This window comes from Myxine glutinosa, chromosome 7 (assembly GCF_964187855.1).
Source record: "Myxine glutinosa chromosome 7, kmMyxGlut1.1, whole genome shotgun sequence".
Lineage (NCBI taxonomy): Eukaryota > Metazoa > Chordata > Myxini > Myxiniformes > Myxinidae > Myxine > Myxine glutinosa.
The window spans coordinates 146,530,359-146,553,714 of NC_136267.1; the positions used below are offsets into that span (position 1 = coordinate 146,530,359).

General features: G+C 42.5%; 1 protein-coding gene across 1 annotated transcript in view; it reads left to right on the forward strand.

Annotated features, from left to right (window-relative positions):
- Positions 1-5,748: 5,748 nt before the first annotated feature.
- The window catches only part of LOC137430887 (uncharacterized), a 42,755-nt gene continuing 25,147 nt past the window's right edge, over positions 5,749-23,356 (forward strand). Inside the window, exons 1-6 of the mRNA XM_078781174.1 lie at positions 5,749-5,791; positions 14,263-14,436; positions 15,584-15,734; positions 18,777-18,820; positions 20,453-20,579; positions 21,888-21,931. Coding sequence (XP_078637300.1) covers positions 15,632-15,734; positions 18,777-18,820; positions 20,453-20,579; positions 21,888-21,931 — 318 coding nt within the window. The 5' untranslated portion in view covers positions 5,749-5,791; positions 14,263-14,436; positions 15,584-15,631. The remainder of the gene's footprint in view (positions 5,792-14,262; positions 14,437-15,583; positions 15,735-18,776; positions 18,821-20,452; positions 20,580-21,887; positions 21,932-23,356) is intronic.

The window sequence follows — 23,356 nt, forward strand, 5'->3', positions numbered from 1 at the left end:
GCAACTAATTTGGTGTAAAAAAAAAATCCAGGAAAATAGTGGAAAATAGCAACTAATTTGGTGAAAAAAACAACAAAACCCAGCAAAATAGTGAAAAAATAGCAACTAATTTGGTGTAAAAAAAACAAAAATCCAGGAAAATAGTGAAAAAATATCAACTAATTTGGTGTAAAAAAAACAAAAATCCAGGAAAATAGTGAAAAAATAGCAACTAATTTGGTGTAAAAAAACAAAATTCAGGGATATAGTGAAAAAAATTGCAACTAATTTGGTGAAAAAAAATCCAGGAAAATAGTGAAAAAATAACAACTAATTTGATTTAAAAAAATTCGGGGAAATAGTGAAAAAAATAGCAACTAATTTGGTGTAAAAAAAACAACAAAATCCAGGCAAATAGTGAAAAATAGCAACTAATTTGGTGTAAAAAAACAACAAAATCCAGCAAAATAGTGAAAAAATAGCAACTAATTTGGTGTAAAAAAACAACAACAAAATCCAGGAAAATAGTGAAAAAATAGCGACATCAGCCCATTCATTATGCATCGGCATGATTCAAAAATAATTAATTGTCCTCTCAGAACCAAGGTAACAAATACACGTTATTCATCAAATAATGCTCACTGACACACCTGCTCACCACAGTGAGCAATTTCAGCACACTAAATGATGATTAAACCAAAGAACAAAATGGTCGCCAAGTACTTTCACGATATCGCCGCAATAAGGCGTAACTAGTCCCACACGGGCGCGGCCGCATGCCGCGGCTAGGCCTGAAACCAAAAGGACTAATTAAATCAAACGGAACGTCAAAATAAAATACTAAAATGAACCAACTCGGTTAAGATAACCAAAACAAAACAACAATACAAACAAAAACGGAGGAGGATGAGGAGGAAATGTCGAAAATTAGCACACCTCGAGGAGCAGCAAAATGGTGTGGCGTAGTAGTGAGAGTAGTAGTAGTTGTAGTAGTAGTAGTAGTAGTAGTAGTAGTAGTAGTTGTAGTAGTAGTTGTTGTTGTAGTAGTCCTGTTATTGGTGTACATGTTATGCACTTTAACACTGTAATTGATGCTTAATGCTGTGAGGAAACCTGGATGGGCACTGAAATGACACCTTATCAGAAAAGTTTGTTTTTTAGTTGCACTTTTGGTGTTCCTGCCAACATTTGATTTGATTTTGCTTTTGGTTTTAATAGTTTGTTACAATGCATTCATCATGACAATGAACTTCAATTCCTGTGATTGATATTGATGTCATCTTTTTCTTGGTGACGACTTTTGCTATTTTTCTTTTGCAGTTGTGATGCAAAGTATGATTATCACGCTCACTCCATCCACGATCCGCCGAACGTTCTGACCTTGGTGCTCAAGCGTTTTGACAAGTCCGTCAACGGGAAGATTGACAAGGTTAATTATATGTTGGCCACAATGGAAGTAGTGAAAATTAGGCACAATGGAATACATCGAGACTTTGTTTACAAAATCTCAGATGCATATCTCATGAAACCTCATGAGAATCTGATGAGGATATTATTAGATCCCATGAGAAATCACAGGAGATTTGGATTATAAGCTTCTGGAAGTTTGATGAGAGTTACACTCTCAACAATGGGTTGTCAATAAAAACCCAGCTGACTCATTTTTCACTTTGAGAGGAGGTCATTTTACTTCTGCTTCTTGTCTGGTGTACATATTGTACCAGGCCTCACTATGTTTTGTCTTCTAATTCCCTCCAGGCAACTGGGATGGGCGCTGAAGGGCAAGCTATGGAAAGGCAGCACTATGCAAAATTCCCCTCTGTTTGGAAATAGTTCATATAGTAGAAACAGTATGTTTTCAGTACATAGTTTGAGTTCCAGGATACAGGAGACAGTTATACTTTTGCCTTTTTTCAAAGCAGGAGATTCAGTTTATTATTGGAAGGCAAATGCATACATACCAGGGTGGCATGACACAACATTTCCTAAAGTGTTCCTGTTTTTCCTTCCCTTTCAGAATGTTAAGTTCTCCAAAGAGTTGGACCTGCGGCCATACCTAACACACCCCTGCAAGGCCAAACTGATGTACAAGCTTTACGCCGTCATTGTACACACTGGCGAAGACTGCACATCGGGCAGTTATCTCTCATATGTCAAGGTATAGCTGTCATAGATGTTTACGTTGATGGGAAAATAACATGCTTCTGTCCCCTTATTATTATTATTTTGTACACAAAGGCCTGGCTCATAGAAGAACGAGATGGCACATAAATGTGCAATATAAATATGTCCACTTGCATCCATTATAATCACTAGCTGAAGGGCCCGTCTATGATGGCCACTTAAGTACTGTCCTTCTCAACAGCTCGTATAACCATGTTCTGTGATAGTTGAATTATTTAATTCGTTTCAAATTAAACTATTTTGTGTGCACCTGTATCTTTACAATTAATATATATATATATATATATATATATATATATATATATATATATATATATATATATATATACTGTACATATTTGCACTACATGGCCAAAAGTATGCAGACACCCATTATAATTAGTGGATTTGGCTGTTTCAGCCACACCCATTGCTGACAGGTATATATTATCAAACACACAGCCATGCATTCTCCATCGACAAACATTTTGAAGTCGATTGGGCCGAGCTTAAGAGCTCAGTGACTTTCAACGTGGCACCATCATTGGATGCCACCTTTCCAACAAGTCAGTTCGTCAAGTTTTTGCCCTGTAAGAGCTGCCCCGGTCAATTGTAAGTGCTGTTATTGTGAAGTGGAAACGTCTCGAAGCAACATCAGCTCAGCCACAAAGTGGTAGGCCACACAAGCTCACAGAACGGGACCGCGGAGTGCTGAAGCGCGTAAAAATCGTCTGTCCTCGGTGCAACACTCACTACTGAGTTCCAATCTGCCTCTGAAAGCAACGTCAGCACAACAACTGGTCGTCAGGAGCTTCATGAAATGGGTTTCCGTGTCCGAGCAGCCGCGCAAAAGCTTAAGATAACCATGTGCAATGCCAAGCATCGGCTGCAGTGGTGTAAAGCTTGCCGCCATTGGACTCTGGAGCAGTGGAAACGCGTTCTCGGGAGTGATGAATCACACTTCACCATCTGGCACTCCGCGGGATGAATCTGAGTTTGGTGGATGCCAGGAGAACGCCACCTGCCCAAATGTATAGTGCCACCTTTAAAGTTTGGTGGAGGAGGAATAATGGTCTGGGGCTGTTTTTCATGGTTCGGGCTGGGCCCCTTAGTTCCAGTGAAGGGGAATCTTAACGCTACAGTATACAATGACATTCTAGACAATTGTGTGCTTCCAAATTTGTAGCAACAGTTTTGGGGAAGGCTCTTTCCTGTTTCAGCATGACAATGCCCCAGTGCACAAAGCGAAGTCCATACAGAAATGGTTTGTCGAGATCCGTGTGGAAGAACTTGACTGGCCTGCACAGAGCCCTGACCTCGACCCCATCAAACACCTTTGGGATGAATTGGAATGCCGACTGTGAGCCAGGCCTAATCGCCCAATATCAGTGCCCGACCTCACTAACGCTCTTGTGGCTGAATGGAAGCAAATCCCCGCAGCAATGTTCCAACATATAGTCGAAAGTCTTCCCAGAAGACTGGAGGCTGTTACAGCAGCAAAGGGGGGACCAACCCATGATTTTGTAATTCGGTGTTCGACTAGCACAAACAGGCGTGATGCTTGGGTGTAAACATACTTTTGACCATGTAGTGTATATATATATATATATATATATATATATATATATATATATATATATATATATATATATATATATATATATATACTGAATCGAACTTTTTTTTTCAAAATTATCAAATTTATTTTTGCCTAAAACACCCCACGACATTCACTGATGAACCTCTGAAAGTTTGATGGAAGATCCGTTCAGCCATCTCTGAGAAAGGTTACACACACACACATGCCAATGACGCCAATGACACACACACGCCAATTTGTCATCCTGGTGTTTCGCAGGCAGGGTGATTCATCAGTGTCAGTGTGTGTGCGCCGTCCCTCAGATCAGTGTTGAACTTGGCCTCCCATCTGCCGGAATTAGTTTGTGGGTGTGTGTAGTGCCGTGCAATCAATCAATATTGAAACACTCTTGGAATTTTCTGCTTTCTGATCCAGATAATCTCATAGACAGCTTAATGCTAACTCACCAAAGATATCAATATTTGTCAAACCTTTTTGACATCGTTTTAATTTTGTTAAATGCTGATTGCTCTTTTTCTGTTTCCTTTGTACTCATTAGTATTGCAATAATTGCTCTTGCAGGGAAGTAATCGAGCCTGGTATATGAAGAAGAATGAAGATGTAAAGGAAGTAAAAATCACGACTGTACTGAAACAAAAGGCCTACATGCTGTTTTATGTCAGGTATGCTGTATTTGTCGAAACATTTACGTTGCCCAAAGATAGAATCTTTTGATTTGATTTATCCTGCACTCAGGAAGTGAAAAGCGGGGTTAAGCGATCATTTGCTTGTGTCGTACGTATGCCATGGGTACTTACATATGTCGTTCGTGTCTGCATGTTTTAAATTCATTTTTTCGGCAACCATTGGTCTGATTGTCACGAAATTTTGCATCATAGGAGCTCCACCGCCTGCAGAACATTTTTTTAGCGATAATTATGACGTCATATGTCACGTGGTATGGCCGCCATCTTGGAAAATCATTGCACCTCGACATCTCCGAAACCGCTCAATGGGAAATAATTAAACATTGCTCATTGTCAAGTACTCCCCATGGGGAATAGGATATGTTAATGATGATGTCTTCGATGCCTTCATTATGACGTCATAATTCGACAAGTACAATGCTTTATCCAATCAGTATGATTTTTTTTTCTCTGCAACTGTTGGTCCGATGGACACGGAATTTTCACCATAGTCCGATCATTTTGAAATTTCCTGAGCATGATCTACGGAACAATTATATTAGACAATGTAAATTTATGATGTCATCGGTCACGTGGTCTGGCAACCATATTGGGTTATTGTACAACACAAATGGAGTCATTTGCAAAGAGGCAGAGAGTGTTTCCAAGAGCATCAGAGTGGTCATTTATGAAGTGGAGGAACACGCCTGGGCCCAACACACACCTTGGGGACCTCAAGCCTCCACTGGGAGAGGAGAGAGAAGGAGAGCGTTCCATTCATAACATCACATTGACTGTGCAAGTGGAGGAAGTAAGAAAGCAAAGGTAGGAAGGTAACTTTGTATGCCACCAGAAGTGAGCTTGACAAACAGTGCAGGATGCCAGACTCATTGCTTGAGTGACCAGAATTTAATCCAAATTGATAGTCAGAGATCAGGCGTTTTGAAAAGCGGAAAGACTTGACATCAGTAGAAACAATAGATTTCATCATTTTGCTTGGATTGGAAATAAGCTCACTGGACCTTTGGTTGAGAGGATCTGTTTTTACATTGACTGTTGTAATTAATGGCTGTATTTCTGCTAAGGTGGTGCAAATATATGACAATTGTCCAGTGAGTATATGAAAGGTTTGGTGGGAAGATGAAAATTCCTAATTTTAACATTTATTTTTCAACAATGTAAATGTATTCCAATTGTTGTTTATTGAAACGATGTTTTGTTGCGATGTTTCATTCCTGATATTATTGTCAAATCCTGCCTCAAGTTGTGCTCCTTGCTCATAGATCTCTTTATGAAGTTGAATTAAAGCATGGCGTAAAATCATGTGTGTGTGCGTGTGTGTTCTCAAAGGTGTGACAAATCTCCAATTAAGAAATCTCACAAGGTAAGTGTTTTCATTCCAATACTATGACTTTCTTTGCACCTTTTCCACCACACTGTTGTGATGCTATATGGTTTCTAAGTTCACAATTCATTGCATCCCAAAGTCAAATCACCAAGCCGTTGAGCTTAAAATAAAAACACGAATAACAACAGAGTAGCCGACCAAAGCAGAGAGGGATTCCATATACCTTGAGATGAGACTTTAGCATAACAAGTGGGCCGATTGGTAGATTGGACCAAATCTTCATTGGTCTTCACCGCGTTGTAGCATACCTGTCTGCCAGACTCTGACTCTTTTGGGTCATTGGAGTCTTTTGGGTGCTCGAGGACTTTTGGGTCTTCAGTGTCGTTTGGGTCTGGGTGTTTTTAGTCCTCTTGTTCTATTGGGCCCTCTGGATCTTTTGGGTTGTCAGGGACGTTTGGGTCTTTTGGGTCTTTTTGGTCTTTGGGATATTCGGGATAATCGGGGTATTTTGGGTACTTTTGGGTCATCTAGGTATTTTGGGTCCTCGGGGACTTTTGGGTCCTTGGGGACTTTTGGGTCTTTTGGGTCCTTGGGGACTTTTGGGTCATTTGAGTCCTCAGGGTCTTTGGGGTTTTCAGGGTATTTTGGGTCCTTGGGTACTTTTGGGTCATCTGGGCCTTTTTGGTTTCGGTGCTTTTGGGTCATCTGGGTCTTTTGGGTCCTCAGGAACTTTTGGCTCTTCTGGGTCTTTTGGGCCCTCAGGATCTTTTGTGTCTTCTGGGTCTTTTAGGTCCTCAGGAATGTTTGGGCCTTCTGGGTCTTTTGGGTCCTCGAGAATTTTTGGGCCTTCTGGGTCTTTTGGGTCCTTAAAGACTTTTGGGTCCTCCATGACTTTTGGGTCTTCTGGGTGCTTTGGATCCTCGAGGACTTTTGGATCCCCTGTGTTTTAGGGGTCTTTGGGGTCTTAAAGTTCTGAGGGGTCTTAAAGGGTCTTCAAACGTGAAAGGGGTCTCAGCAGTCTAAATAGTTAAAAGGTACATTACAATAGTATGTAAGACATAATTAATTAATAGATGTATGTAATTAATACACACAAAAAGTATGCCTCAAACACACACACACAAACTCATCCATTTGTTGTAAAAAAAATAGATAAAGACAAATGTGAGATTCTTCATCAACCTGAACGGTTGGTGGGATGTATAAACTGGAATTGCCACTTGACTTAAAGAATGTTAGGACAGCTAATTATTGAAGATTATTTTGTCAATAGAGTCGAGGCACTACAGCCTTAGGTCATCTGACTGATTGTTATATGTTGGGTCCAGGCTGCTTCTTCTTCTTCTTCTTTCTTTTCTTCTCATATACGGCAGCTGGCTGCAGGTTTGTGTCAATGTAGTTGTTGCTGCGAGTACGGATGTGCTACTGTTGCAGTTTTTTTTTTTCTGTCTGTTCTCGCAGAACTTTGTAATTTGTTCAGGGTGCCGACGATAACTCGACTAACCTTCGTGAAGGACACCATGGGATATTTAATGTCCACCAACTAATGCCAGGCTCATCTACTCGTGTCTGTTATTTTTTGACAGCATATTCCTTTTATCAATGTTGGCTTGCTGATCTTGTTGACTTCCACCTTTTTGGCTTGCTGATCTTTTTTTTTTTTTTTTCTTTTTTTCTTTTTTTTTGTATACTGAATCGAGGCTCGTGAAAGAGCTAACATTTACTTCACAAACAAATCAACCAGACAAACAAAATATATAAAAAGCGGGAGCGGAAAACAAGATGGGGAGAGAAGGTGAAGCACACAAACACAACATTTGAGAGCAGGGAGATGTGTGGAAGGGAGAGGGCTTGGGGGGAGGAGGCATGGGAAGGGGGGGGGGGTGGAGGGAGAAGTATAAAACACAAGGACACCAAGGACTTCCAGGACAGAAGTTGGTATTTCAAAAAAGTGGAATTGGGGTGAAATTAGCGGGGGTAGAAAAGATCAAGGTTTTGGATGGGGGAAGATAAGAGATGGTGGTGAACAGCTGTTTTAAAGACCTGGAGGGTGGAGTGGGATTGAAGAGAGTGAGGGAGTTTGTTCCAGAGGCGGGAGAAAAGAGGAATGAAGGAGTGAAGGTGAGCAGAGAGTCTTGATTTTGGCAGTTTGACCAGAAGAGGGTTGCAGGCAGATCTTGTGCGACCTGTAGGAATATTTGCGGGACAGAGCCCAGAGAGAGCTGGGGGGGCAAGGCCAGAGAGGAGTCGGTAGAAGATGGAAAGACCACCAACCTGCCTGCGGTGAGTGAGTGAGAGGCCCTTGGAGTTAGCTTCATCGCGGGAGATTCCAATGATTCTGAATGCTTTGGTTTCAACAGCGTGAAGACGAGCTAGGTGTGAGGCAGGAGCACCAGCCCAGAGGGGAGAGCAGTATTCCATTGAGCTGCGGATGAAAGCCTTGTATGTGGTGAGGAGCTCAGGTGTGCCAAGGAAGGACTTCGCACGACGGAGGATGCCCAGTCGGCGACTGGCTTTGGAGGCCAGATTTGAAATGTGGTTTTCCCAGGAAAGATCATGGCAGATAGTGAGACCCAAAAGCTTGAGTGACAGAACTTCTTGGAGAGGATTATTCAGAAAGTGGATGGGAGGGTTGTCCAGTCGGTCTTTTCGGAGAGACATCGTAAGAGTGTGAGATTTGTCAGGATTGAAAGACATGTTCCACTTGTTTGCCCAGTCTGTGATTTTGTCCAGGTCTGCAGAGAGTGAGGAGGCAGCAGACTGCCGATCTGAGGGATGAAGAATGGAGCGACAGAGAGTAGAGTCATCAGCAAAGAAATACAGAGGATTTTCAAGAGAGTCAGAGAGATCATTGATGAAGACCAGAAAAAGGACAGGGCCTAGAACACTGCCTTGTGGAACTCCAGCCTGAACAGGAAGAGGAGATGAGAGAAACCCATTCAGGGCCACACGTTGACTACGACTAGAGAGGAAGTCCGCCAGCCATGCGTGGAGATTTCCATGGATACCAAAAGAGGAGAGTTTGGTGAGCAGAGCGGGGTGCCAGACCGTATCGAAGGCACGTGATATGTCAAGGGAGACTGCTCTAATTTCCTGTTTGGCATTGAGGACCTCCATCCATTGTTGAGAAAGCAGAAGCAGCATGTCCAGAGTAGAGTGTCCAGGTCTGAAACCAAATTGATGATCAGAGATCAAGCCATTGGAGAAGAGGAAAGATTTCATATCTGAAGCAATGATGGATTCCATGACTTTGCTGATAATTGGGAGAAGGCTGATTGGTCTGTAGTTGCTGGGATCTGTTTTTGCACCTTGTTTGTGCAAAGCGGTGATGTTGGCAGATTTCCAAGCAGATGGAAGATGACCTTGAGCAAAAGAGAGGGTGAAGAGAACAGAGAGAGGGAGTGAAAGAGCGGAAGAACAGGATTTTAGGACCCGTGGGCTGATGCCGTCAGGTCCAGTTGCAGAATCCGAGTCGAGGGTTGACAGAAACTTTTCCACCTTGTCAGGAGGAAAGGACACAGAGTACAGGAGCAGCTGGGTACGACTGGGTACGGTGGGTACAGAGAGGGATGGGTTTGGGACACAAGATTTAGAGACAAACACAGAGTTGAGGCATTCAGCTTTTTCACGTGCGGAGTCAGCCGTGTGGCCATTTGAGGTGAGGGAGGGGATGGAGGCGGAACAAACACCAGAAACAGATTTGACCAGACGCCACCAGGATTTGGAAGAGGGAGACAGATAAGAGAGTTCGGTCCTGAGAACGGAGAGATATTGTTTCCTGGCTCTCCTGAGGGTGGACACACACTTGTTTCGGGCTTTGTGAAAGGAAATGAGATTTCCTTCCGTTGGATTTGCTTTCCAGGAGACGAAAGCAAGTTGTTTCTGGGCAATAGCCTCACCACAAGATCCCGTGTACCATGGACGGGAGGAAGGGTATGACAACAGAAGACGAGATGGGATAAATCTGTGCATGAGAGAGAGCAGTTTGCTTTGGAAGAATTCCCAGGAAGAATTTATGTCAGAGGCAGTAGAGATGGGAGACCAGTCCAGATGATTGATGGCTGCTTGAAGACCGTGCCAGTTGGCCTTAGTGAAATGCCAGACTCGTCGACGCTGAGGAGGCTCTCTGAGAATGGTCAGAGAGATGTCCACTTTAACAAGCATATGATCAGAAGAGCCGATTGGAGCAGAAGAAGAGCAGCAGACATTTTCAGGGAAGTTAGTCATAACCAAGTCCAGAAGAGAAGATGCTCCGTTGACTGAAATCCGGGTCGGGAAATTGACAGTTTGTGTCAGTCCCAGTGAGTCACAGAAGTCCTTTGCTGAAGAGCCATGGCTGGTGAGAGAGGTACCCACACCCAGCCAACTGGCATGGTGACAGTTGAAATCACCACATATGAGGAAGAGAGAGTTGGGATGGGTAGATAGAAGTTGGTCCATATTCTCAGACAGCGAGATGTAGATGGAGTCATCACTGTTTGGTGGACGGTACAACACACATATGAACAAAAGGTGGGAGCGAAGGGGAAGCCGTAGCCAAAGGTATTCCTGGGGGTGAGGTGGAGAGAGGGCAGTGCAGGGCGAGTGAGGAAGAGAGTTTTTTATAAAGATAGCAACCCCACCTCCAGGACGAGGCTCAGGTCTATCATACCGGAGTAGGGAGTAACCTGGGAGAGATACCAAGGAATCAGAGACATCATGAAGGAGGAAAGTTTTTGTTAAGCCGATCACGTCTGGTTTGTCAGAAGCAACCTGTATGGAGAGATCAGACATGTTTGAGCGAAGGCCCCGGATGTTTGAGGTCCATACTGTTAAGGAAGAGGAAGGGGGAGCATCGGATACAGAACAGGGGGGGGGTGCGGTAGGGTAAGATGTGGAAGAGGAGGAAGAAGTAGGGAGAGCTGTTGAAGGTGTGTCAGAGATTACAGAATAGCTCGGAGAAAGGGAAGGATGGGGCAGACAAAAGGTTTGATGGTGATTGGGAGAGGCGCAGTGAGGTGTTATTTGACGAGGGGGAAGAGCGAGGCAGAAGGTTGAGGGAGATGAAGGTGAAAGTTGGAAGGGGGAAGAAGCGGGGAGGACGCTTTGAGGGGGAGGGGTGAGAGGGGAGTCTAGGAGGGGAGGAGCGAGGGAGAGTCTCGGAGGGGAGGGGTGTGGGGGGAGATTTGAAAGGAATGGGTGATTGGGAAGATTTGGAGGGGAGGGGCAAGGGGGAAGATTTGAAAGAGATGGGTGATGGGGATGGTTTGGAGGGGATGGGCAAGGGGGTAGATTTAGAGGGGAGGGGTGATGGGAAATGGGATTTTGGGGTGATGGGATTTTGAAAAATGTACGATTAATGGGAAACGAACATTTATTGCAAAATGAGTTTCTTGAGACATTCGAGTCAAAAATACGTTTGAGGACGCTGGAGGGAGGATGGAGTGCTGGAGAGTTTAGGGAATGAATGAAAGATGCACTATTAGAGATGGAATTTTTTTTGTGGAATGAATGGATTTGGTGAGCAAGTCGAAAGCATCCTTTTATAGAAGAAGAAGAAAAAGGTGTTATAGAAAATGACAGAATACAGGTCTTCAGGGTTCAGATGAGACATTTTTTAACAACGTGATCACAAACAGCGTGGTCGAAGAATGAACGAACGAACAACTAAGAACGAATAAACGAATAAAAACGGAAGGAAATGTTTTTGGGTTTTTTTTTTTTTTTTTGAGATTTTAAAACAAGGAAGTATGGGATGAAAAGACCGTGAAAACAGAGACTGGAAAAAATTTCAGCGTGATCGGAGAACCGCTGAGACAAAAACAAAGCCTAAAGCCAAGGTTGGACACAGTAGCCTAGTACTACACTTAGGCCTCAGAATACACGATGAGAAAGACCGACGATTCTGTACACAGGTACAAAAAACTAACGCCAAGAATACTATTAAAGACACCCCAATAGGTACATACAAGACCAGTTTCGACAAAAACACAATTGTGAAAAGTTACTTAACTTCGAAAGCGAGCGTGCATGGACAGCTTTGAAGAGACGAGACCTCCAATCTTGCGCATGCGCAGAGCATTCTTGGATTGCATGTTGGCTTCTATCTTCTTGGATTGCATGTTGGCTCCTATCTTCTTGGATTGCTAGTTGGCTCCTATCTTCTTGGATTGCATGTTGGCTCCTATCTTCTTGGATTGCATGTTGGCTTCTAACTTCTTGGATTGCATGTTGGCTTCTAACTTCTTTGATTGCTCGTTGGCTCCTATCTTCTTGGATTGCATGTTGGCTTCTAACTTCTTGGATTGCATGTTGGCTTCTAACTTCTTGGATTGCATGTTGGCTCCTATCTTCTTGGATTGCTAGTTGGCTTCTAACTTCTTTGATTGCTCGTTGGCTCCTATCTTCTTGGATTGCTAGTTGGCTCCTATCTTCTTGGATTGCATGTTGGCTCCTATCTTCTTGGATTGCATGTTGGCTCCTATCTTCTTGGATTGCTAGTTGGCTCCTATCTTCTTGGATTGCATGTTGGCTTCTAACTTCTTTGATTGCATGTTGGCTTCTATCTTCTTGGATTGCATGTTGGCTCCTATCTTCTTGGATTGCTAGTTGGCTCCTATCTTCTTGGATTGCATGTTGGCTTCTAACTTCTTTGATTGCATGTTGGCTTCTATCTTCTTGGATTGCCTGTTGGCTCCTATCTTCTTGGATTGCATGTTGGCTTCTAACTTCTTTGATTGCATGTTGGCTTCTAACTTCTTGGATTGCGAGTTGGCTCCTATCTTCTTGGATTGCATGTTGGCTCCTATCTTCTTGGATTGCATGTTGGCTTCTATCTTCTTGGATTGCATGTTGCCTTCTAACTTCTTTGATTGCTAGTTGGCTCCTATCTTCTTCGATTGCTAGTTGGCTCCTATCTTCTTGGATTGCATGTTGGCTCCTATCTTCTTGGATTGCTAGTTGGCTCCTATCTTCTTGGATTGCATGATGGCTTCTATCTTCTTTGATTGCATGTTGGCTTCTATCTTCTTGGATTGCATGTTGGCTTCTAACTTCTTGGATTGCATGTTGGCTTCTATCTTCTTGGATTGCCTGTTGGCTTCTATCTTCTTGGATTGCTAGTTCGCTCCTATCTTCTTGGATTGCTCGTTCGCTCCTATCTTCTTGGCTTGCATGTTGGCTTCTATCTTCTTTGATTGCATGTTGGCTTCTATCTTCTTGGATTGCTAGTTGGCTCCTATCTTCTTGGATTGCATGTTGGCACCTATCTTCTTGGATTGCATGTTGGCTCCTATCTTCTTGGATTGCTTGTTGGCTCCTATCTTCTTTGATTGCTAGTTTGCTCCTATCTTCTTGGATTGCATGTTGGCTTCTATCTTCTTGGATTGCCTGTTGGCTTCTATCTTCTTGGATTGCTAGTTCGCTCCTATCTTCTTGGATTGCATGTTGGCTCCTATCTTCTTGGATTGCTTGTTGGCTTCTATCTTCTTTGATTGCATGTTGGCTTCTATCTTCTTGGATTGCCTGTTGGCTCCTATCTTCTTTGATTGCTAGTTCACTCCTATCTTCTTTGATTGCATGTTGGCTTCTATGTTCTTGGATTGCCTGTTGGCTTCTATCTTCTTGGATTGCTAGTTGGCTCCTATCTTCTTGGATTGATTGTTGGCTTCTATCTTCTTTGATTGCATGTTGGCTTCTATCTTCTTGGATTGCCTGTTGGCTTCTATCTTCTTGGATTGCTAGTTGGGTCCTATCTTCTTGGATTGCCTGTTGGCTTCTATCTTCTTGGATTGCTAGTTGGCTCCTATCTTCTTTGATTGCTAGTTCGCTCCTATCTTCTTGGATTGCATGTTGGCTTCTAACTTCTTTGATTGCATGTTGGCTCCTATCTTCTTGGATTGCCTGTTGGCTTCTATCTTCTTGGATTGCCTGTTGGCTTCTATCTTCTTGGATTGCTAGTTGGCTCCTATCTTCTTTGATTGCTAGTTCGCTCCTATCTTCTTGGATTGCCTGTTGGCTCCTATCTTCTTGGATTGCCTGTTGGCTTCTATCTTCTTTGATTGCATGTTGGCTTCTATCTTCTTGGATTGCGAGTTCGCTCCTATCTTCTTGGCTTGCATGTTGGCTTGTTAACCTTGTTGGCTTCCACCTTCTTGGCTTGTATGTTGGCTTGTTAACCTTGTTGGCTTCCACCTTCTTGGCTTGTATGTTGGCTTCCACCTTGTTGGCTTGCATGTTGGCTTGTTAACCTTGTTGGCTTCCACCTTCTTGGCTTGCATGTTGGCTTGTTAACCTTGTTGGCTTCCACCTTCTTGGCTTGCATGTTGGCTTGTTAACCTTGTTGGCTTCCACCTTCTTTGCTTGCATGTTGGCTTGCTGACCGCGGTGGTTTGTTGGCTTCCACCTTCTTGGCTTCCTGCCCTTTTTGTCATCAAATACATGTGTGAACATCGACCTCTGCATTAAAAATAGATTGAGCAGATTATGTGTGATGTCATGAATGCTTTTCCTTTTTTTCCATCGATCAGGCAATTCAATCTTGTTCCCCAAACCACCATCAATATCTTTGCTGCTTGGATAAAGGACATAGAGGCTTCGGCTTCACCTTGTGCACAAACAAAGACAAACTGGAACATTATGTAAAGAAGGTGAAGGGGCGAGCTGAAAAGGCTGGCCTGTGGAATGGAGCTTACATAATCAAGGTGAAACGCTCACTACAGCATGATTTACTTTTATATTGTGACATTCTATCGTGCACTGAAACTGTTGTCAATGAAGCCGAGTGATCTTTTTTTGATTACCCTAACCAGGATTTCCTGGCACTGTGATGGTGGCTCCGCATAGTTTGTTCATTAGGATGACAACTTGATCCTTTCAGTGTTCTTCATGAAGGTCACCTTGGGATCTTTAATGCCCACCAAGAAAACATGGCATGTCATTTGCCTGAAGTTTTATTGTGAACTTATCTTTGTCTAATAATGCAATGATGGGACACCTGGTTTTGAGCCATAAATCAGGAGATTTGAGTCACCTTTGCCCCACTCTTTCCTTGTTGTTTCATGTAATATTTTGACCTGCAATAATTGCAAAGCACAACCTTACATTATCTACTGTGACTGTGCTCCCCTCTGGGCTGGTGCTCCTGCCTCACACCTAGCTCGGCTGCACGCTGTTGAAACCAAAGCCAGATCTCGATCCGGAGCTGAACCAAAATTGAATGGGCTTGTTCTTGTTGTCGAACGAACTCATCCACCTAGTTTTGTCACAACTCATCCACAACTTTTTGAAATACCATGCAGTACAGTGTATAATGTTTTTGGCCCGCTCTCTTAATGGTGAAGAATCACTTCAAAGTTAAAACAATTCTTGTATCCAAATCCGGATCTTCACCGAAATCGAATTGATTCGTTCTTGTCACACACCAAATTTCGGCTGAGTCTGTCCACAACTTTTTGAGATATCCTGTTCACAGACAGACAGACAAACAGACAGACAAACAGACAGACAGAGAAACAGACAGACAAACAGACAGACAGACAAACAGACAGACAAACAGACAGACAAACAGACAGACAGACAAATAGACAGACAAACAGACAGACAGAGACAGACAAACAGACAGACAAACAGACAGACAGGGGTGAAAACATAACCTCCATCCACTTTCAGTGGCAGAGGTAAAAAGAGCGCTGTGAGGACAAGTAGCAAAGCAGGATGTGAGAACATGGACTCAAATGTCTCGACGATACAAAAAATTACATGCCTGACAGCTCACTCCTTATATTGCATTTTACTTACAAATTAGTCTTTGAACTTCTTTCGCACTTTTATTTTCCTGCTGCCTTTCAGATCAATGGAATAAATGTTGAGGGAAAGCGCCCTGAAGACGTGGCACAGATGATCTCCACTTTGGAGACGATCAATCTGCTCGTGGTAACTGAGGAGATCTACCATTGCCATAAGATATGCAAAATTCCCCTAACTACCCTGCACTGGAAAGGTGAATCTCATTTACGAGTGGGTGTTCAAGAACTCTCGTTCATATTGCTTATAGGATTCTGTGTAGTTTCTAACTTATTGCTTTACCATTTTGGTGCCTCTATTGGTGAAGGCAAGAAAATCAATCGTATGAAGAATGTGTTTATGATTTGAACATGCCATTTTATGCATGACAACTTTATGGGAGATCTTCCTTTGAATGCTATTTACATTCTTGGGGAAAATGTCAGGGGCATAGAAAAGGTCCCTTTATATGGTGTGTGCTGTGCGGCAAACTCTAGAAAAGAAGGGACATTCCATGCCATAGCTTGTAGAAAATGCCAAATAATAGAAAAGAAGGGACATTCAAAAAGCCTTGTGTGCATGCTGGTCTACCCTTGTGTTCTTAAGAGGAACCAAGTAATGCTCTAGAAAAGTTCATATAAAGGGGCGCCAATTTGATTCTTGCAGTTCAAAAAACTTTACTTACTGGTGGGTTTTAACATATATATGTAATGCACCCCCTGTAGACTCCCTTAATGAGCGCAGATTTTGAATTTGTTTCAAAAGCCATTCGATAGACCTATTGGCTGATGTATATTCCAAGTTTCAGCTCGTTTCAATGTATCGTGAGGTTCACTATGTTTTTTTTCTTTCAAAATTTTTGGAGATTAGCAAAACTATACATTTTTGGAATATTCAGAGCATGAGGAAACCAAAAATTAAGGTTCGCATTTGTGTAGACACCTTTGCGAAAATGACACTCAGGACGGTGATGAAGATCTGTAAAAGCATATGCCTGTATGGTATAGACCGAGTAGATCCTGTGTATAGAACTTATAGTTCAATCTGATACTAACAAGGCTGCTTTCCTGCTTTATAAACCCATACCTATAACTTCAAAGGACTTGCAAAATCATGTATTATGTAATGCCGTTATATCACAAATATATAGACAATTGTTTTCAATTCTCTTTGTTTGTTGCTTTTCTATAATCCTGAGCACTATTTTGAGGCCTTTATTGGATTCCTTGACCCAGAAAACATAGGATTAGCATATTTAAATAAGTTTCTAGGTTGACTAGAAGCCGAGATAGCGCAAAATATGTATTTTATGTTGGCCATTTTGAAAATCCAAAATGGCGGCCATGCAGGTGTCTGTGCAAATGCCAACATTAATTTTTGTTTTCCTCATGCTTTGAATATTCCAAAAATGTATAGTTTTGCTAATCTCCCAAAATTTTGACGAAATTATATTTGTTAACATAGTGAACCTGCCTAGTATCGCCTTTGAGATATGAGCGCCAACACCTTTGGGGCGGGGAAACGGATGGATGGGTGGACAGACACCAACGTGAATTCGACGGTTTTCGTAATAAAACTCAAGAATGAGGAAACGAACGTTGGTGAAATTTGGAACATATTACCTCGATGTGCAAAGCATTTACTTCTGAAACTTGCAGCCGATTTCGTCCAGTTGAAGCCGAGAAACGAGTTTTCAGTCCCCATGTTGAAGCTGCATCTGGGGAAACTGTCCCATTTATAAGGGAGTGGCGCTTTGCGCCTCCCTTGATACAAGTTTTGGGCCTTGCACCAATTGTGCTCAGGAAATATACCAATTGTTAAATGTGCTTTAAAATGCATTAAATGTGCTTTGTGCTTCACAGTATTAGGAAAGGTTTTTCACTTTAAAACTCCCAATTGATTGTGACTACCAAGGAAGTCGCAAAAAAAATTGTGACTTCCCCTCTGCTCCCACATCTTGTTTCCTGTGTGTTGTAACTTGTACCATCCTCCAAACGGTGACGACTCCAACAACAAAGCTATCTCTCACGTGACACGGACCACCTTTAACCACTGATCACAACTCTCTCATCCTCACACGAGGTGATTTCAATTGCCAACATGCCAATTTACTGGGTGCTGGAACCTCTCTCATAAGATGTGGAATTTCAGCAAAGGCCAAAGGACTCTGTGGGACTGAATTAATCTGTAAACTTTCCAACCCGCATTTCTGTTAATGGCAAATCCTTCCTTCTGGATTTGGTTATGACGAACTTTCCCATCAATGTCTCCTGCTCCTCCTCTGCTCCCATTGGTTCATCTGAGCATGTGCTTGTGAAGGTCAACATCTATCTGGCCATTCTCAGAGAACAGTCTCAGTGCCGGCGAGTCTGGAAGTTCACTCAGGCAAATCGACAGTGACTGCAAGCAGCCATTGCACTTCAGGCCTGTTCTCCTATATCTACCGTCCCTGATATTAACTCATCCTGGGAATTCTTACACAGAAACCTGCTCTCCCTTATGCACAGATTCATCCCATCTTGTCTTTAGTTATCATACCCTTCCTCCCAACAATTTACACTGAATCCTGCTGTGAGGCAGTTGCCTTGAACAACATGCTTTCTCTTCCTGGAAGGCAAATCCAACCGAAGGCAACATCAGCTCATCCCACAAAGCCCACACGTGTGTATCCACTCTTGGGAGAGCCAGAAAACGACATCTGTCCAACCTCAAAACTAAACTTACAAACTTGTCTCCCTCCTCTAAAATCTGGTGGTCCCTTGTTAAGTCTCTCTGGTGTATGTTCCCCCTCCAATCCTCTCCTTACCTTAAATACCACCACAGTCAATTCTGCTCGTGAGATGACTGAATTCTTCATTTCTGTGTTTTACTTCCAAAATATTGTATCCTGAACCCTTCACTCTTTGTACTCACCCTACCCAGTTGCATCCAACCGGTCCAGGACTCTGAGACTTTTGCACCTAAAGTTTTTTGCAATTACTGTATGTCAGCATGTTAATTCCAGGTTGGTTTGACAAATAATTGGCCAATAGTGAGACAGCTTTAATTCACCGAGTAATTGCACACCACTACACCTTCACTGTTTTAAAAAATCTACCATGCTCTTGTATTTACAATTTATCTGTAGCCATTGTTGACTTGTGCATGTTTGTGCATGGCAGCATTTTAAAACAATAAATAAAATCAGACTTTTGACCATTGTGCTTCTTTATTGCTTCATGTTCTTCTGCGGTTTTTCATTTGCCTTGTTCTTTTTCAGAGTCTGTGCTGCAACCTGCCCCAAAGGCCGCAGATAAAAAAGAGGTTTGTCATACACATCTGCACACTGGACTGTTTTAACTTGTAATTAATAGTTACGACAGCTTTGTGTGGCTGCTCTCATTGGCTAAGTCACACATACTTGTTCTTTTTTTCTTTTTCTTTTTTTCTTTTTTTGTATACTGAATCGAGGATCGTAAAAGATCTAACATTTATTTCACAAACAAATCAACCAGACAAACAAAATATATAAAAAGAGGGAGCGGAAGACAAGATGGGGAGAGAAGGGGAAGCACACAAACATAACATTTGAGAGCAGGGAGAAGTGTGGGGGGGAGGAGGCGTGGGAAGGGGAAGGAGGGTGGGAGAAGTATAAAACACAAGGACACCAAGCGCTTCCAGGACAGAAGTTGGTATTTCAAAAAAGTGGATTTGGGGTGAAATTAGCGGGGGTAGAAAAGATCAAGGTTTTGGATGGGGGAAGATAAGAGATGGTGGTGAACAGCTGTTTTAATGACCTGGAGGGTGGAGTGGGATTGAAGAGAGTGAGGGAGTTTGTTCCAGAGGCGGGAGAAAAGAGGAATGAAGGAGTGAAGGTGAGCAGAGAGTTTTGATTTTGGCAGTTTAACCATAAGAGGGTTGCAGGCAGATCTTGTGCGACCTGTAGGAATATTTGCGGGACAGAGCCCAGAGAGAGCTGGGGGGGCAAGGCCAGAGAGGAGTCGGTAGAAGATGGAAAGTCGGTCACCTTGTTCTTCAAAATCCTCGAATCCCCAAGGAGCTATTCAACATGGATATCAATATTTGTCACCTTTTTCTTCAAAATCCTCCAATCTCCAAGGAGCTTATCAACATGGATATCAATATTTGTCACCTTGTTCTTCAAAATCCTCCATTCCCCAAGGAGCTTTTCAACATGGATATCAATATTTGTCACCTTGTTCTTCAAAATCCTCCAATCTACAAGAAGATTTTCAACACGGATATCATTATTTGTCACCTTCTGCTTCAAAATCCTCCAATCTACAAGAAGATTTTCAACACGGATATCATTATTTGTCACCTTCTGCTTCAAAATCCTCCAATCGACAAGGAGATTTTCAACACGGATATCATTATTTGTCACCTTCTGCTTCAAAATCCTCCAATCTACAAGGAGATTTTTCAACATGGAGATCATTATTTGTCACCTTCTTCTTCAAAATCCTCCAATCCCCAAAAGTTTTTCAACATGAACATCATTATTTGTCACCTTGTTCTTGAAAATCCTCCAATCACCAGGGAGCTTTTCAACACGGATATCCTTTGCACTTGGAAGGCAATCATCACCATCCTGTGTAAATTTAAATGTACATAAATTTAAACAGGTTTCATGTTTTCGTTTACAAAACTTTCATAATTATTTGTTGTTCCTTCCCTCCATATTTTCTTTCTGCGAAAGCCACAAAATGCATGATTTTGGTTGTTAGAAAAGACATTCCATCAATCGGTAATCATTCATCCAAATATATTAGACAGTGGTGAGTATCTATCCGTGGTGGATCCAAATAGATCAGACCGTGGTGAATACTCATTGGACGTTTGTTTAAAAAAAAAAATTAATAACTGTTTTGAATGAAATTCATTTTATCCCATTTGAAAACTGACATAATCACTGAGGAAATGTTTACTTTGTAGAAGCAAGACAACAGTGCCAATATCATGAAGTCAGCGGCAATTCACTCACTAGATTCAGAAGAGAGTAACTTCACTGCGGAACATTTTGCTTTGTCTGAAGAGCGAGACGAGCCCTCTACAAAAAAGGGTAAGCAATTCTTCCCATCACTTCACCCTCATTGATTCTCTGAAGCTCTTTTTTTGTCCCCCGTCGCACCGTGGAGCGAAAGGGGGACTATGGTTTTCCCCTCCGTCCGTGTGTCTGTGCGTGCGTGCGTCCGTGCGAACGTGCGTGCGTGTGTCCGTACATGTGTGCGTGCGTAAGCGAAGGACCGAATTCTAATTTGATGTGTGGGTGCAACCCACGTCAAAATCCAAGATGGCCGCCGCCATGTATGTCTGATGCCATGTATGTCTGAACCTTGTGAGCATAATATCTTGAAAAATAAGCGAAGTACCAACTTCTAATCTGGTGTGTGGGTGTATCTGCGCATAAGGAAGAACGCTATTGAAAATTGGGTCGCCACATCAAAATCCAAGATGGCCGCCGCCATGTATGTCTGAACATTGTGAGCAGAATATCTTTAAAAATAAGCGAAGTACTAACTTCTAATCTGGTGTGTGGGTGTATCTAGGCATAAGGAAGAACGCTATTGAAAATTGGGTCGCCAGGTCAAAATCCAAGATGGCCGCCACCATATACATGTCTGAACCTTGTGAGCGAAATATCTTGAAAAATAAACGAACTACTTACTTATAATCTGGTGCTTGGGTGTACCTACGCATGAGGAAGAACGCTATTGAAAATTGGGTCGCCACGTCAAAATCCAAGATGGCCGCCTTGCGTCTTCCACTTTATCAACTCACATCACTTCACCGACGGGGGACCGAGGCGTGACACTTGTTTTTTCTTTTTTCTTTTTGGATACAAGATCGAGGCTCGCGTAAGAGCTAACATTAATCACATTTAAAAAACGGACACACAAATCATAAGATAAAGGGAGCGGGAGACAAGATGGGGAGAGAGAGGTAAGAACACAAGTACAACAGCAGAGAACAGGGACATCGGGGGATCTGTGGGAGATGGGGGGCTTGGAGGGAGGAGGCATGGGAAGGGAGGGTGGGTCCATGAGCCTTGACTTTGTAGACAAAAATAAACGCCGAGTTTTTTGCAATTACTGTATGTCAGCATGTTAATTCCAGGTTGGTTTGACAAATAATTGGCCAATCGTGAGACAGCTTTAATTAACCGAGTAATTGCACACCACTACACCTTCACTGTTTTAAAAAATCTACCATGCTCTTGTATTTACAATTTATCTGTAGCCATTGCTGACTTGTGCATGTTTGTGCATGGCAACATTTAAAAACAATAAATAATCAGACTTTTGACCATTGTGCTTCTTTATTGCTTCATGTTCTTCTGCGGTTTTTCATTTGCCTTGTTCTTTTTCAGAGTCTGTGCTGCAACCTGCCCCAAAGGCCGCAGATGAAAAAGAGGTTTGTCATACACATCTGCACACTGGACTGTTTTAACTTGTAATTAATAGTTACTACAGCTTTGTGTGGCTGCTCTCATTGGCTAAGCCAAACATACTTGTTCTACCTCACACTTGAGGATATTGTTGATTTTTTCCCCCCACAAGCAACAGGAATGCTGTGCTAGGATGTAGTATGTGGCTGTGTATTTTGCATCATTGGAGTCGAGGCTTTCATATGCCTTCAGGTTAACATTCCCCAGGACATGTACGTAAGCAGTAAAGGGTATCATTGTTCAAATAATGAAGAACTAGTCTTGCTTGCGGAGGCTCGTGTTGGCTCGTGGTGTGTCAGTGAACAGGTAGGAAAATGGATGGTGTCAACATAACGTTGATCGAGGTATCCTAGCCGCCATTGGAAGCAAAGAGAACCTGACATTTTGTTTGATAACTCTTCGTCGGAGCAAAAGGACCCAAAAGGGTTGTTGGAAAAATCACATGAGGATTGTATTGCTCCAACGAAGGGTTAATGCCCGAAGCATCAGCTTCTGATTGCTTCCCGTGATGGTGACCATCCCTTTATCAACATTTTGTTGACTCTATCCATCATTCTTCGTCACCTTGTTCTTTCAAATCCTCCATTCCCCGAGGAGCTTTTCAACATGGATATCATTATTTGTCCCATTGTTCTTCAAAATCCTCCATTCCCTGAGGAGCTTTTCAACACGGATATCATTATTTGTCACCGTGTTCTTCACAACCCTCCAATCCCCAAGGAGCTTTTCAACATGGATATCATTATTTGTCCCATTGTTCTTCACAATCCTCCAATCCCCAAGGAGATTTGCAACACGGATGTCATTATTTGTCACCGTGTTCTTCACAACCCTCCAATCCCCAAGGAGCTTTTCAACATGGATATCATTATTTGTCTCATTGTTCTTCAAAATCCTCCATTCCCTGAGGAGCTTTTCAACACGGATATCATTATTTGTCCCATTGTTCTTCACAATCCTCCAATCCCCAAGGAGATTTGCAACACGGATATTATTATTTGTCCCATTGTTCTTCACAATCCTCCAATCCCCAAGGAGCTTTTCAACACGGATATCATTATTTGTCCCATTGTTCTTCACAATCCTCCAATCCCCAAGGAGCTTTTCAACACGGATATTATTATTTGTCCCATTGTTCTTCACAACCCTCCAATCCCCAAGGAGATTTGCAACATGGATATCATTATTTGTCACCTTGTTCTTCACAATTCTCCAATCCCCAAGGAGCTTTTCAACATGGATATCATTATTTGTCACCTTGTTCTTCACAATCCTCCAATCCCCAAGGAGCTTTTCAACATGGATATCATTATTTGTCACCTTGTTCTTCACAATCCTCCAATCCCCAAGGAGCTTTTCAACACGGATATCCTTTGCACTTGGAAGGCAAT